General features: G+C 38.4%; 1 protein-coding gene across 3 annotated transcripts in view; it reads left to right on the plus strand.

Annotated features, from left to right (window-relative positions):
• GALNT7 (polypeptide N-acetylgalactosaminyltransferase 7) overlaps window positions 1-16,737 on the plus strand; it is a 114,923-nt gene extending 98,186 nt beyond the window's left edge. For all 3 annotated transcript variants that reach the window (XM_087816552.1, XM_087816553.1, XM_087816551.1), the window contains 5 exons: window positions 1,744-1,866; window positions 5,435-5,653; window positions 9,458-9,556; window positions 10,266-10,394; window positions 14,323-16,737. In XM_087816552.1, the coding sequence (XP_087672678.1) occupies window positions 1,744-1,866; window positions 5,435-5,653; window positions 9,458-9,556; window positions 10,266-10,394; window positions 14,323-14,460 (708 nt within the window). In that variant the 3' untranslated portion in view covers window positions 14,461-16,737. The remainder of the gene's footprint in view (window positions 1-1,743; window positions 1,867-5,434; window positions 5,654-9,457; window positions 9,557-10,265; window positions 10,395-14,322) is intronic.
• Window positions 16,738-17,062: the final 325 nt, after the last annotated feature.

Here is a 17,062-nt window from a genome sequence, read left to right on the forward strand (position 1 = left end):
AAGTAGAATGCCATTTGGTGGTTGTGATTAAGAAACAGCATCCCGCTGGAGGTAGAATTTGAACCAGAATGAGAAAGATGGGCATGATATCGATAGGTAGAGGTAAATGTGTTACGGGTAATGTCTCCTCCCTGTTCTTCAGTTCAGTGAAGAAAGAATTGAAAGCCAAGAACTCTAGGGCAAGAGGAAGTTTATTTAGCATGCAAAGTGGAAGTACACTCGAAGAGAAGAATCGAGCAGGCTGCTCAGAGGGCTGCCTTGGCCGTTTAGAGAGAAAGTTACAGAAGCAGAAGTGAGCCAGCTGGGTTGTATGGACTCAGTAAACAAGTTACAGAGGCAAAAGGGGATTTGTCTCTGTAACCAGGGGATTAGCCCGGGATGAGCTGCTGCTTCCCACTGCTCCCCTGGTTGCAAGTCTTATGGGAATTCTTAGAGCTTAGGAAAGAGAAAGCAAAAATACATGCCTGAAGAAAGAAGGCGTGTGCATGTTCTGGAGAGAGAGAACACTCACTGGGTCCTTTGTCCTAAGGGTTTATATCTGTTTTCTAGGCACGAATTTTAAGGGAGTTCTCAGGAGGATCTCAATAGAATATTCATCAGCTTTCTAGATGTGCCCCTTAATATGCTGATTCATCAAAATGAGCATATAGGGTCAGGGTCCTGGTCTCTACAGATTGGTCAGCACTAGGGTAGGGGATCATTGGTCCCTGCATCTGGTCCTGATGCCAGCCATGGTATCACTTCATCTGGTTCTGCTGCTTTTCTGGGCCTGGAACTGAAACACAACTGAGGTCTAGATGTTACCTCTAGTTTGACCAAAACTCTGTCTCTGTGGTCAACAGACCAGCTTTGTTCTTAAGATTATTAGATGCTGATCAGAATCTCACTGTCCTGAAGGCTTAATGCCTAAGGGAGTAGTCATGCAAGGGAGGAGGAGGGTGAGGCAGGGTGCTGGGTGAGGCCAGTTTGAATCAGCTGTCTAACTCAGTTTCCCCATTCTACTTGCCAGGGAATTTTTCTAGCATCTTACTTTCCTGCCTGAAAGAGAGGGGAGGGGGACATACTTCTAAGCAAATAGAATGGGGGAAGGTACAAAGGTGAAACATGAAGAATGCATTCAGGAAACAGTGAGGAGCAGTTGAGCAGAATCTGACAGCATGAATAAGACAGACATCCATGAAGGACAGGCACATTAGGACCACAGTGAAGAGAGCCTTTCATGCTGAGCTAAGAGATTTTTACTTAATTTGATAAGCAATGGAAACCCATCGAAGATATTAAACAAGGGAGTAACATGACCGAAAGCTGCCCTTCAGCTAGAATAACCTCTTGCTCTAAAGAAGGATAGCACTGAGGAGACAGGAGCCAGAGGTGAAGAAGCCAGGCAGGAGATTATTATAATAATCACCCAGGTGGGAAATATATTAGCAGTGGAAGTGACGAAGGGTGTTAGGAATGGAGCATCTGCATGGTTTGGCAAGGTTACATTGCGAAAAGGTTGCTTGGAGCTACAAGTACATAGGAAGAGGCCCCTTAGCAGCAGTATATTACTGCTTTCCCTGCTGCCTCCTTTGTTATTATATGAGTTTGGAAAACAAGCAAATTATTTTAAGGTTTGTTTAGTTTACAAATTCCCTGTGTGTGCTGTATCTAAGGTTTCACATTTATAGTTACAAGACAGATTTCCAGCTATAATTTATTTTCACATTTGAAACAACTTCCATGTGTGTTTCTTCTTGACAGATATGGCAGTGTGGTGGCAAACTACTGTTTGTCCCTTGTTCTCGTGTGGGACATATCTACCGTCTTGAGGGCTGGCAAGGGAATCCTCCGCCCATTTATGTTGGGTCTTCTCCAACTCTGAAGGTGAGTCTCTTGGTTGAAAGTGGAGAAGGCTAGGGAACTAACATTTATGTTTCACATGCTGTGGTAGTCAAGTAAATGTCAGCTCGCTGAATGGGAAAAATCTCTTACACAACCACATGGGTCCTCCCTTTTACCCTAGGCTAGACTTACTCGTGAAATACTTATTGTTCTTTGAAACTATTCATCGTATCCCATTCAGATTAAGATGCCTATGTGGAATGTTCTCCATGAAGACACTGCAAATAAATTCAAAAAGGACTGACATTCCGTAGGAAAGTAGTGGAATAGAAAATACCAACTTCTATTAGTCACAAATGAGTAAAATATTATTTTTTAATACACACACACACACACATACGTACATATATATTTTTTTAAATACATCAAAATATCCCCCAAGGCCTAATTTCACAGCAGCATGTGCTATATACATCTACCCAAAATGCACTGCAGTGGATGGTGAGTTTTGTTTGGTTTTTAAAAATTAATTATATTAGGAATTTTTGTAGTGAACATAATCAAATTTTGAATAGTGCTTGTGAAAGATAATGCATTTTGTCCCTCAGAGCAGGGACAAACCAGGGAAGCTCCATACAGAGGCCAAGTGTCCCGGTCCTGGGAGGATGACGGCCTCTGTCCTTGATAGCTCAACTGGGAAGTGTCTTTGGTTGGGCTTCTGTCATAAGTTCTAAGAGCCTAGAACTCTGATACCCTACATTTTCTGGAGTCCTTAACCAAGGCTGCAGGTGCAACTTGGGACAGTTCCCAAAAGGGGACTAGATAACAGAAGCATAGATAGCTAGGCTTTAAGAACCAACATGGGGCTTTCTAGCCAGCCAAATTATCTTAGAAATGGCAAAATAGAGCCCCAGCTACAACAGGGGGTGAGATTAAACGACCTGCGATGAAACAAAGATAGCACCAGATTAGCACCAGGCCTGGCTGCCACTGCAGGAAAAGAACCTGCCCTTCAAGTCGGACCCACAATCACAAAGAATTGTGAAAAGTCTAATTGATTCTAGAAGGTCTGTGCTGCATGGAAAAGGAAAAGAGATGAGAGGGAAATACTCACTCTAAAAATTAAATGTAGATCTCGTAAGAACTACCCAATAAGTGCCATGTTCAGCATACTCTTAGTGCCCGGAATGTGCCAGGCACTTTCTTTTCTCCAAATTGAGCACCATGCACTTCAACCACCAGGGTGCCAGTGGCCCACATGGATTTATCCAGCCCATCTGTCTTTCAGCTTCAGACCTTTATAGTCAATTGCCTTCTAGAATTATCCTCTTAGATTTTCAAACTCAATGTAGTCAAACTTTTAAACTTTTCCTCAAAAGCAATTCCTTTTCCTGTATTTTTTATTCACTCATGAATGTAACTTAAGGGGCATGTTAGGATTGTCCAACTCACCTCTCACCTTACAAAGCCCTGACAATTCTACCTCATACATATCTCTTAAGTCCATTCCTTTCTATGCTTATTGCTCACCTTCACATCTCTCCCATGGATATTAGACAGCCTCCCCCTTGGCTTTCTGTCATCAGCTTCAATGTCCTTCAGTCCACCCTCCACTTAGCACCAGTGTTATTCCCTTGAAAATTAAATCTGATGTCTGTTACCTGCTTAAGACCTTTTGATGACTCTCATATAAAGGATAAACCTCAAAAGTCCATAAAAAAATAACAATGTTAATAACTAACACTTTTTGATTGCTTTCTAGGTGTCAGACACAAATCTAAATGCTTTCCATAGAATTTTTTAAATTTATCTTTATTGTTGAAAGTATTACAGATGTCCCCTTTTTTCTGCCATTGATCCCCTTTACCCTGCATCTGCCCCTTCCCCATGCCAATGTCTGTGTGCATAGGTTGTACATATATGCATATAAGTTCTTTGACTAATCTCTCTGCACTCACTCCCCACCCCCACCTTCCCTCTGAGATCCCTCAGTCTGTTCCATGCTTCTATGTCTTTGGATCTATTTTGTTCATCAGTTTATTTTGTTCATTAGATTCCACATATGAGTGAGATCGTGTGGTACTTGTCTTTCTCTGACTGGCTTATTTCGCTTAGCATAATACTTAACTTTAAAATTTTCATAACACACTGTAAGATAAAGACTATGATTATTCTCATGTTAAAATGAGACAAGTGAGGCAAGTTTTCTCCCTGAATCCCACATTCCATTCATGGTAAACCACTTGGAGGACTCCAAATGCATCATGATTGTCATACTTCATTTGCTTTTCTCTTTTCCCTCATGATACAATTCCCACCTAATTAACCACTTAATTAACCACTTAATTTAAAAACAAGTTTAAAAAAAAAAAAAGCTGTGAATTTAACCACTCTTTCAAGGTTGGACCACCCAGCATCCCTCCATGGTGCCCCTCTGGCCCTCTCCACCCTAAACAAATATTCCTTCTTTTTGTTGCTGTAACCCCAACAACCCCAATTAAGTGTGTGTACTTAATTCTTCATATTCATTAGTATCTAGAAGACATGGACTGTGCCTAATTTTGGATGGATTTGCAAGGATTCAAAATATTTAGCTATAATATCACATGCTATTTTAGGATACTGCTGCTTAAAACTTTGTTGATGCCACTGGCTTTTGCAACATCATACCTGCAAAAAACAGGTTCACCCTTCGATAGTTATCCAGAAACAAATGTTAGGTTTTCCTACTCCTGATATAAAATAGGGGTCAGCTCCTACAGCCGATGGGCCAAATCCAGTCCTTTTTAGTAAATCAAGTTGTATTGGAGCACAGCCCACACACATTTGTTTATACATCGTCTATGGCTACTTTCTCAGCAGAGCTGAGCAATTGGAATAGAAGCTGTATGGCCCACTAAGCGAAAAATGCTTACTCTCTGGCCCTTTATTGACAAAGTTTGCTGATGCATAATAGAGAAAACCAAGGAACTAGATTAACTATGTACTAAATCTGTCACATATATTCATGCCTACACGCAGCATTCAGTAAAACCTTAGAAGTTAGATCTTTGTCAGTTATCACAGCGTCAACTGGTTTTATTGTTCCTTAGTTACTTTTTCTTAAAGTGCACCAACTGGGGAAAATATTCAGTTAATTCTGGGCTATGCTAAAATGGTCCTATTATAGTTGTAAGAGGACCAACAAAGCCACTTACAAAGATGTGTTTTACTAAACAGAGCTGTTGTTCTTTGTGACGGTTTCTGAAATGGGGTTTTTCCCTCCATATGCTAGTAGTATGGGGAGAATTCTAGGAGGAGCACCAGCGTCTATCCAGCCTCTCATAAGCCCTCTCTAGGTAACAATTTCTCCCTTTAGAAGCAGGATAGAATATATTCTCTTAGACTAGATATGCTCCTGCTGCTAAGGGTCTGTGTTGAACTTGCGTGATGATTTTATTCTTCGCAGTTGACATATTGAAGTCATTAGCTCAGTTGCATTTGTTTAATTAAATATTAGGCCTTATTGAAATAAGTTTGTTACATGTCGGTCATATTTCATATGTCTAAGATAAGCTAGTTATGAAGTTACAAATAATTTTATTTGTCATAATGATATTTTTTTTCACAGAATTATGTTAGAGTTGTAGAGGTTTGGTGGGACGAGTATAAAGACTACTTCTATGCCAGTCGTCCCGAATCAAAGGCGTTGGCATATGGGGATATCTCTGAGCTGAAGAAATTCCGAGAAGATCACAACTGCAAAAGTTTCAAGTGGTTCATGGAAGAAATCGCTTATGACATCACCTCACACTACCCTTTGCCACCCAAAAATGTTGACTGGGGAGAAGTAAGTGTCAGTGATATTCAGATCTCAAAGTGTGTGTCTTTGGAGACTGAGTTTGGGAGGGTGCAGAGAGAGATGAAAATGTATGCGGGGGAAGAATTCTTGGGGGAAAGTTTCAGTGAAAACCGTCTGGTACCTCCCCCCCTTTCCACCAGGCAGTTACAACTACCCTAACCACCGACCGAGTGTTCCCCCCCGCCCTCAGCCTTTGCACGTACGGCTCTTTGGTCGGAAACACTGTCCACTCTCTCCAGCTCCTGACACTTCTCTGCCCTTCAGTCTGACTCCCTTTTTTGGCTAATTCCAACACTTACCCTACTGCTCTCAACGTAGAGATCACCAATACTGAAAAGCCTTTCTTATTCTTTCCCACTCCATCAAAAAGACTCAGTCCTATGGTTTTCACATGAGTTCTCGTAACACTCAAAATTCCCTCTCTCTCAGCCAGTCTGTAAGTGCTTGTTCACCATGGCTCCCAATGAACTAGTGCAGACACCCTCCTATACAACAGGCACTCAAAAAGCTTGTCAGCTGAGTGAGTGAATTAGTGATAACTGAAAGTAATTAAAATCAAAGGCATTGATCTGTGTTGTCGGTTCTTTGTTCCTTCAAACCTGCCTTTGTAAGGAGGTGCATTTCTGGTTTACCCGCCTGTGGGGCTGCTGCCTCTTCACTGTGTTCAACATGCCATGAACTCCCATGTCTGCATGCTTTTGCATAATTATGTATCCAACAAATACTGGCTGAGGGCCTACGGTGTGCCAGTCACTCTTCTAGATAGAAAACAAGACCAATAAGGTCCTTTTCATCAGGGAACTTGCATGCTAGTGGATGAGAGACAAAAAACCCCACACAAACAACAAAAAAACAGGGAAAACAAGATAACAATAGATGGTGGTAAGGGCTGTGAAGGAAATAAGCAGGTGGTGGTCAAGAGGACACAGGGATAGGCTAGGGAAGGCTTCTCTGAGGAGGTGATATTTAATCTGAGATCTGAAATCAGAGAGCTAGGGAAATGTTCCAGGTAAAGAAAATGGGGAGTTTGAAGGCTCCGAGTCAGGAAATGCTTTGCATGTTTAATAAGCAGAGAAGAGCAGATTAAATGAGGTGCAGCTGCAGGCGAGTGGGGCCTTTTATCCTGAGGGTGGTGGGAAGCCGAGTCAGGGTTTTAAACAGAAAGGAAACATGATTTGATTTATGCTTTTGTTTTTAATCACCTTGCTGTGAGGATTTAGAGTAGAAACAAAGATGACAATTTAGAAAGTCAGCAGGGTACTCTCAGTGAGAAGTGATGGTGGCTTGGACTAGGGTGGTGAGGACAGAGAAGGAGAGAAGCATACAAAGTTGAGATCTGGAGGCAGGTCACTGATGGGCGTGTATGTGGAGGATGTGGGCCAGGATGACATCTAGTTTTGTTATTTACTTGAGTAGTGGACTAGGTGGGTATTGAGATTAGGAAGTTGGTAGCCAGGATGAGTGAGATAGGTTGGGAATACCAAGTTCCCTATTGGTGTTCTGGACTTTGGAAGGGCCCAGGTGGAGCTGTCAAGTAGATCTTAAGCTGTGTAATACTGAAGCCCAGAACAGAGACCACAGGTACATTGAAGGATGTGTGTTTGGAGCCACCAGTAGATGGATTGTTTCATGGGACTGAATGAGAAAATACAGATAGAAAAAAGAGGACAGGATCCATTCTGAAGGAATTCCAGCATCTCAAGTTTGGGAGTAGGAGCCAACAAAGGACACTATGCTAGTCTCTCTATGCCTGTGTCTTAGAATCTTTTCTCCTGTACCCTTATTTCATCTCTGTGTGCTATTCCAGCAAATGTGTTTAGCTTCCAACCAGACCATAGCCCCTGGCAGTTCAGACCCCATTTGGGTATCTTTATATCTGAGGACACCTAATTAGTATAGAGCCTTCTATGTAAAAGGGAGGAATTCTCTTGGTAATAGTGTCTGGTCTTGTGACTGTAAAACCGTCTACCTGCTGATGACTCCAGTTTCTATCTTCAATCTAAATCTCTCTCCCAGAGCTCAGACAGGTACATCCAACAGCCTACTTGACTTCTCCACTTGAATGTCTAATAGACATTTCAAACTCATCGTACCCAACGTTGACCTCCCTGTCCCCCTTCCCAGCCTATCTTTGCTGATTGCTCAGACCAACGCTTTGGAGTCTTTTTTGAACCCTTTCCGTCTCTCTCATTTTACATTTAGTTCCAGACTTCAACCCTTTCTTACTCTGGTCTAAGCCACCACATCTCACTGAGACTAACTTTGCCTTCCTACATCCTGTTGTAAACACAGCAGAGTGATCTTTTTAAAATGATCGTATTACTCCTGTTAGAAACCTGCAGTGACACCCCTTGTCCCCCGTAGGGAAGCAAAGTTCTTTCTAATGGCCTCTGGGGCCTGCATATGCGGGCCCGATACCTCTCTGCCTCACCTGCTACGCTCCTCACTCACTCCAGCCCACTGTGCTCCTTCCTTACTGCAGGCAGCCTTTGCTGGCCCCTCTGCATGCGTGGCTAACTCTTACATGTACCTCACGTCTGCTCAGTGTCACCTTCTCAGTGAGACAGATCCACCCTGCTATCCCCCAAACACTTCTAGCCACACACACCCTTGACCTGCTCTCTTTTTTTCTGTTTCATGGCATCTATCACTTTCAGACATGTCTATTATGGCCTTGGCTTATATTCTGTCTTTCCTTCCCTAGAATATAAGCTCGCTAGGGCAAGGATCTTTGTTTTGTTCACATGTGTATCAGAGCCTACAGCATACCTGACACAGTACTCACTTCATATTGGGTGAACAAATAAATGCAAGAGTGCATAAAGAGATGGAGTTTCCTGTCCTCCCTTTACAATCTTACTCTGAATACATCTTCGGTTTAATCTCTTCCCATCCTGGCCCCAGTGCCTTGCACTTCACTTCTCAACCTTCCCTGCACACTCCTGGGTAAAACCCATCAGCTGCTTCAGAGTTCCTGCAGGAGGCGGCGGGAGAGGCTCCGTGAAAGCCTCCTTCCTCTGCATGTTCATCCACCCATCCTGGTGCTCTTCAGACATGAGGGTCCCAAAGACCATGGCTGCTTTCTCCTTGTATCTTTTAAAGCTTTTTGTCACAGGTGCTTAGTCAGTATATACTGACCGAATGGATAAAATATCTTACCCAAATACTATAGTAATTTATAATTGAGATACATATTTCCAAAAAGGAAAAGGGTTATTTTTACACAAAATGTGCACTTCAAAGATGGAAACCTGCGTTGGCTTTTCACCTACATTATCCATAGTCAGAGAAAAGTCCCATTGCCTGGGCCGGTTGCCATAACTTTCACCCCCTAGGTCCCTGGAGACAGCTACCAGGAGTGCCAGCCACACAACCATTTGGGAGAGTTACCTTACAAATTCAGTTCTGGTCTAGACATCTTACAAATTCAGTGTCTGTGACCACTGTGGTTAGGTAACTCTACTTGCTTCTCACTCACATGAATTTTCTGAGTCTGAGATTGTACTTAATAGTATCCTTTAATTTTTTTCTTCTGTGATATTTTATCAAAATCTGTATAGGCCAGTGCCCTTCGTTGGAATGAGACTCCCATTCCAATGTTGACTTAAAGACCATAAATTATTTCAAAGATGACTACTGTGCTCTAAAGTACTCAAAGACTGACAATACAGTAATAACCTGGCATTCCACATACCCAGATTTCCCCTGTGAACTGTAATATTTAACATGAAACTGTTTTATTGTTAGGGCTTAATAAAAACTAAATTCGGTTCTTTGTTCATTTTTTTTTAGATCAGAGGCTTTGAAACTGTTTACTGTATTGATAGCATGGGAAAGACTAACGGTGGCTTTGTTGAACTGGGACCCTGCCACCGGATGGGAGGGAACCAGGTAAATAACCTCCTTTCGTATTTAAATTGGTTCTGCTGTGAGAGCTGCCGGGCTTATTGACCAGGGGGTTTCCTTTGGTTTTCAATTTGTAATTTTGTTTGTTTGATAAACTATTCTGTAAAAAAAACCAAAAAACAAAACACAAAGCTGACAGTGCTAAAACTTTTAGTTAAATGAGGGTATAATAGCACTGCTTTTCACGTAAGCAATCACAATCTAGAATTTATGTCTAAGAGATTAGAATATATTCTTGTATGAGTACAACTATGTAAGCCTAGCTCCCTAACAATTTTATTTGCAAATATTATTCAGAATTCCACATTTCCTCCCAATAAGTTGGAATGGAATGTTAACTGCCAGTAATGCATATTTCCCTAATATATTTTCCTACTTCCTTATGTATCTTTCTTGCCTCTGACTTAGATTGTAAGACATCAGGTCTGTTTTCACTTTTATTTTCTCACATTGCTGGTACATGACAAATACGTGTTAATGACCCATTCTGTATCTAAGAAGCTAAAGAACATAATCCTTTAAATGTTAGTAGGGGTTTTCACTAACATCACATTAAATATAATTCCTGTCTTTGGACTTACAGTTCTGAACATACAAAAAAGTTATAAAATAATAAGATAGTCATTGAGTTTGTTTTTATATATCAGCAGAGAAGGTGCCTTTGTAATTTTTTATTTCTTTTTTTTTTTAATAGCTTTTCCGAATCAACGAAGCTAATCAACTCATGCAGTATGACCAGTGTTTGACAAAGGGGCCTGATGGATCAAAAATTATGATTACACACTGTAATCTAAATGAATTTAAGGAATGGCAGTACTTCAAGGTATTCTGTATTTCAACTTCTGAAATAATAATTATATGCTATTTCATTTTAATAACACCTACCACGTGGAATAAATCTTAAAACCTGCATTCAAATTGACTTGCATTACCCTCTCATTTAGTCATTTGTTTTCCTGAGCACTAGTGACTCCTTTGTTCCATAATGAATCATCACTTTTATTCCCTGGTGCAAATATTGTCATGTAATGAGATCACAAGATGTCCACGAAGTTCCACTAATTTCAGTAACCTGGGAAAATCAGTGTTCCCTGAGGATAAACATACATAAAAAATATTGTGTTTGTATTTCATGTTGTCCAGCAGGTGGCGGTAGAGACACACAAATAACACTTGGAAATCTAGGCCTTCACTACTTCCTCATCATTCTTTGCTAAATACAATAGTTAGATAAATGTTGCCTGTTTTTTTCCTTTAAAGGTCATAGTTATTTAGTTGACCCTATGGCAGGGAACAGTTTTTCTATTTTAGCTGTGAATATTCAGAGTTCTGTGCCAAGTTGAGGATTCCAACATATTAATGAATTTATGTATAATTTTCAAAGTATGCACTTGGCTAAAATAAATTTATTTTAAAGCATAAAGTTGGAAAAGCTGCCCAAACTGAAAGAACCAAGCAACCCTCAACTTAATTTACTCATTTAATAGTTGTTATCATACCCTATCATGCAAGCACTTGTTTGCTATGCAGGTATGTTATTATGACCCAGCTTAATGTTCCCAGTCATCATCATTCATAGATAATTACTATGAAGTGGTGAGTGTGCCAGTCTCTGATTTTTTTTATAAGTTAGGAAGGAGAAGATGAGCATAAGTCTGAAGAATAGAGCATTTATTTCCACAATAAGTGAATAATAGCAGTAAGTGAGAAGTAGTAAGTAAAAAATGGAATGTACATATTTTATATATTTTAAAGGGCACAGCACCGAATATATATTTGTGCATCAGACATTACTAAGTATACAGGGGTGTGCAAAAGTATGTTTACAGTTGTGAGTATGGGAAACACAGTTTATTCTTGTATTATTATTTATTTATTATTGTATTATGTCTATTATTTGTCTTATTATTATTGTTGTTATTATTTTATATCCTTACTTATGACTTATCTTTTAGGTAACAATGGCTGGTAACTTAACTAATAACCAACAAAAGTGTATACTTAAACCTACCTTTGACCACCCCTGTTGTGTACTGGGGCCCAATGATGTAGTGACTTCAAAAAATAGCTAAAGTACCTTATACTACAATAGCAGAGAAGGGGGAAAAATGCAGAAATTAAAATAAGCACAGTGCCATAAGACAGCAGAAGAGTGATTAATAGGAGGAATTATTTCTGATGAGTTTCATATAGGAAGTATCATTATACCAGTCTCATTGAGGTATAAAAAGACTTTCCATAGAGGATGAATAAGAAAAATGGGTGAGCAAAGGCATGGCATGAAAGTGTGTGGAAAAATTCTAGGAATCACATTTAGTTTGGTATCCCTAAATTGTCCTCCATATGAAAGAACACTGAACTTCATTTTGTAAGTTTTGGAGAGCAGTGGACATTATTTGAGGAATGCAGTGATAGAAAACAGTGGATACTTTTAGGAAAATAATTCTGGAAACATTGTAAAGTATGGACCGATAAGCTTTATCAGGAGTTCTCAAACTCTCCAGTCTCTGGATTTCATTTACACTCTTAAAAACTATTCAGACTCTCCTCAGACAGATTTTGTTTATGTAGTTTATGGCTAACAATATATCCTGAATTGGAAATTAAATCTGAGAAATTTTACAAGTAGTTATGTATTATCTTATAATTTATGTAAAACTAATACTAGCCCTGTTGCATGTTAATATAAATAACAATGAATAATAACTATTTTCCCCCAAAAAAGTGAGAAGAATGGCATTGTTTTCTAGTTTTGCAAGTCCCTTTAATGTCTGGTTTAATAGAAGACAGCTGAATTCTCACACAGTTTCTGCATTCAATAGAAATGACTTGTTTTAGTTGAAGAATATGAGGAAAATCGTGCCTCATGTAAACATGCAGTTGGAAAAGAGGAATAATTTAATACCTTTTCAGATAATTGTGGCTATTCTTCAATGCTACACAAGTCAGTAAGTGGTAGTTTCTTAAAAGTTATTTGCAGTATAGAATATGAAACCATATAAGTGAACATTCTGCCCTATGTTACGTTAAAACCCATTGGTCTGTCTTACAGCTGAATGGATTTTTTACCCATGTCAGCTTTTGTAACATCATGCATTGCTCACTGGGAAAATATTGGTTCACTAAGTTACGATCTTCCAAGTTTGAATAATCATAGCTTGACTATGAGTTGACCTTACAAGTCAAAATGACATGCCATGAAAAAAAGCAGCTAGTTGAACTCTCAAGTCAAACAATTGCATGTGTACTTTCCCTCAAGATAACCGTGGTACTTCACTAGACAGAAGTGCTTTATGCATGGTTCCCATTTCCTCTTACAGAATATTTTTAAAAATATACTCAAGGATCAAGACTTAATAAAACTAATAAGTTTTACTGCTTCATCAAGGACATTCTTAAGTGAAACTGGCATTTTCTTTTGAACCGTGAATGTGTGGCCATGAAGAATGTGACTACTAGCACAGCTTTGTATTACTGCTTAATTTTTGCCAAAAACTTTTACCCACCATTGCTTCTGCACCATCAACATAAATGTCAATACAAGGGAAAAGGCAAATGGGGTCTTTGTATTACTATGAAAATAGTTTTGACCTTACAGACGCAATCTTAGATCTGAGGACCACGTCTGAGAAGCCCTGAACTATATGATGAAACCTACAACAGATGATGATGGCTAGCCTAAGGCATGTGCGGCAGGGTGGGCGAGGGCGTGTACCAGAGACGTCGAACATCACCCCTCAGGGACTGCTGCACAGGAAGGAGGGAGGCCGGGAGGGAAGGTGCCGCAGGAATGCCTGATCCCCAGGATTGGAAAGCTGATACTGTCATTAGTCAGAGTAGGAACTAGAAAAATAGGTTTGGAGGGGAAGGTAATGAATTTAGGTTTGTATGCATTGAATCTGAAGTACCAGTAGTACATTATAACTTACAAGTCATATGTACTTATATAAACAATAAAAGCACTTAGAAGATGGACGGTCAAGAGAAATCTGAAGTCTGATGTACGGTTGGTTGGCTGGTTGAAGCCTGTCTGTTTTGCTTGAATTATCTCTCTTTTTTTCCCCAATTTTCATTTTTGTTTTTCAAGTACAGTTGACATTCAATATGATATTAGTTTCAGGTATACAGTATAGTGGTTAGACATTTATATAACTTAAGAAGTGATCCCCCCAGTAAGTCTAGTACCCAGCTGACACCACACATAGTTATTATAGTATTACATTCCCTATGCTGTACTTTACCCTCCGTGACTATTTTGTATTGGAACAGAGTAGAGAGCCCAGAAATATATCTATGCCTGTTTGGTTAATTAACCTATGACAAAGGAGACAAGAATATACAATGCGGCAAAGACAGTCTCTTCAATAAACGGTGTTGGGGAAACTGGACAGGTACATGCAAAAAAAATGAAACTAGATCACTTTCTTAAGCCATATATAAGAATAAACTCAACATAGGTTAAAAACTTAAATGTAAGAACCAATATCATAAAACTACTAGGAGAAAACATAGGCACTAAATTCTCTGGCATGCTGTTGGATAGGTCTCCTCTGGCAAGGAGAACAAAAAAAATAAACGAATGACACTACATCAAACTAAAGTTTTGCACAACAAAGGAAACCATCAACAAAACGAAAAGACAACCTACTGATTTGAATTAACTTTGTATGAAAGCCAAATAACGGCTTTTTCTAATGTCAGTGACATCAAAGAAATACAAGTTTAAAACTACTTTTCCCTGTGTTTTCCAGAATCTGCACAGATTTACTCACATTCCTTCTGGAAAGTGCTTAGATCGCTCTGACATGCTGCATCAAGTGTTCCTCTCCAATTGTGACTCCAGTAAAACGACGCAGAAGTGGGAAATGAATAACATCCATAGTGTTTAGAAAGAATAAAAGAAACCAATAACCTACCTACTGACACGTAAATTTTCACAGGACTGAAAACTGCCTGAAACCTGCTGCAACTATTATTAACTCTGTACAGCTCCAAACCCAGAACCTCCTGATCAGTTCGAAGGACGTTGATAAACTGTGATTTTACAATAACATTGTCATCTGCAGTTACTGTTTACAAAACTGCTTTTACCTTAAACTTTGTAGATGTTTACATCTTTTTGTTTTGTTTTGTTTTAAGATGATGTTGGTAATTTGTGCATTTAGCTCTGTTTAGAACAGAGTTAGAAGCACTGTTGTCTTCTTTGGGATTACACTCAGGGGTCTGAAAGGCAGTTTGATTTTTTTTTTAACACACTTGAAAAAAGGTTGGAGTAACCAGACTTTCATATATAACTTGGTGATTATCAACCTGTTGTGTCTTTATTTAATTTCACATCTTTTTGAAGCACTGCCACAGGTTATTAGCCAAGGTGGCCTTCTTTCACAGTCATGCTGCTTTTTTGAAAGGTGAATTTCAACACATTTAGTGCCTCTTTCATTTCTCAGTATATATTTCAAGAGCTTTTGATGAAATTTTTAGGATGGTAAAGATGGAATTGTCACCAGTATGAGGAATACTTTTAGTACTCAGAAATGAATTTATGTGCTCTGAAATCGAATGTTATATGGTTTGAAAAAAATAACATGAAACATCTCAAGGCTCTTCCATAGGGATTGAAGATTGTATGGCATTAAGTCCCTTCCTTCCTTGCTTGCATTCCCACTGCCCTCTGTTAATACCAACTCCTAAGAGAGCAAAGGGATCTAACCAACTAGAGAAAAATTGTCCACTGACCTCTGGAATTTACGTTTCCCCAATACCTGTTATAATAGAAAACTATAAATAATTCTGTTTGAAATCTTGAAATTGGGAGGAGTAGTAACGAAAACAACAAAACACTGCTGTAAACAAACACATCAAAGGTTCATTCTGACTGAGGTGAGAATTTCCAAGCCCTTGTTAGATTAAGCCTTACAAAGCTCCTGCATTATAACCTACGCTGTGCAACCTTTCAAGCCAGGAGTGAATGGAAGTTTCTTTATATCTTCATCCAAATGAAATTCCCTGCACATTTTTAAATGAAAAAAAGGCTATTTAAAAAATGCAGCTCATTAACAAATATGAACTTCTTTCTGTTAGATTAGGTGTGAGTTCCCTAATCTTTAATTTTTTTTTTTAGGAAGTATATTTCTATTAGTATTTTTCCAGTGAAAAGAATACTTGTTTGGATTTGAACATTTATTAAGACAGTATAGGAAAACCAAATACTCCAAATTGAAAATGGTTAAATGGTTAATTAATTTCTAAATAAATAGTCTTTTCTTACTCAAAATATAAAAATGCTATGTTAAGTGGAGAGAAAAATAACATGAGTTGGGGAATGGCAAGTAAATTAAGCATTTTTGATCCTGTAATCATGATATCATTACAATGAAACTACTGCCAGAGGGAAATATTTTTAATTAAAACTTAAAAAAGAAAACAAAAAAAAACCCCTACATTTGTTTAAAAGAAAAGCTGACAAATCTGTTTCTCCCAAACTTAGTCCTTAAATTTGGAGAGTTAAACATCCTAAATGGTTTTATTTATAATTTTGAATCGTCTATTTGTATTTTGCTACTGATCTATGATCAACCATTTTAACTTTCATTCATCTCTAGGGATGTTTAAAAAGGAATACATTTATATGCTTATATAATTGCAAAATAAATCAACTACAAAAAAGAAAGTAAGAGAATTGGTACTTTAATTACTTGTGTGTTTGCAAATAGGCTCCATTTTTCTTGTTGAATAGATTATAACCTTGTTAACTATGCATAGGCCTAAGAAAGGTGGCACATAAACTGTGCATGTAAATTTTAAATGGGTATTTTGTGCAATTCGTTAAGATACTCTATGAAAATGATTCTCTATATTGAAATCAGAAACCTTACCAAACACAAAAAAACACATCAGAAGCTGCTGCCATAATGACTATTTTCTACTGTAGGCTGCTTTGGAAATAATTCCCATATCCTTGCTTTGTAAGTTGATAATATCACTATGCATTTCTACACATTTTATAAATTTGATTTGTGCAGATTTTGATACACTGTATGTTTCTGTAGAAATTGTATAAATATTCAAAATTTTATTAGGGATAAATTTGAGAAGTTTATGTATATCTTAATTCTGGGTTGCTTGTTTTTTAGGTGAGAAAAAATAAAATACTGTATTTTAATTCATGGTTTTTTTTCAGTACTTGTAATCATTTCTAAATCTAAACACTGCACATTTGAAATAATAACTGGATTTTATTGTTCATAAGATAAACTAACATAATAGGTAAAATATCATAAACCATAGTTGTATATTGAGAATGTGCTTGGGTGTTGGTTTGAATTCTTAGGGTGAATGTGCTTGGAATACTCAGATCTTACTCTCTGTGGGAGGGAAACATAAAGGTTTATTTTTACCTCTGGTTGTCTATGTATAGCACTTTTTTAAAAAGTCCCTTATCCAATTATAAACAACTCCAGCAACATATATCTTTTTTGACAGTATATTCTA

Source organism: Miniopterus natalensis, chromosome 4, assembly GCF_054644295.1.
Source record: "Miniopterus natalensis isolate mMinNat1 chromosome 4, mMinNat1.hap1, whole genome shotgun sequence".
NCBI lineage: Eukaryota > Metazoa > Chordata > Mammalia > Chiroptera > Miniopteridae > Miniopterus > Miniopterus natalensis.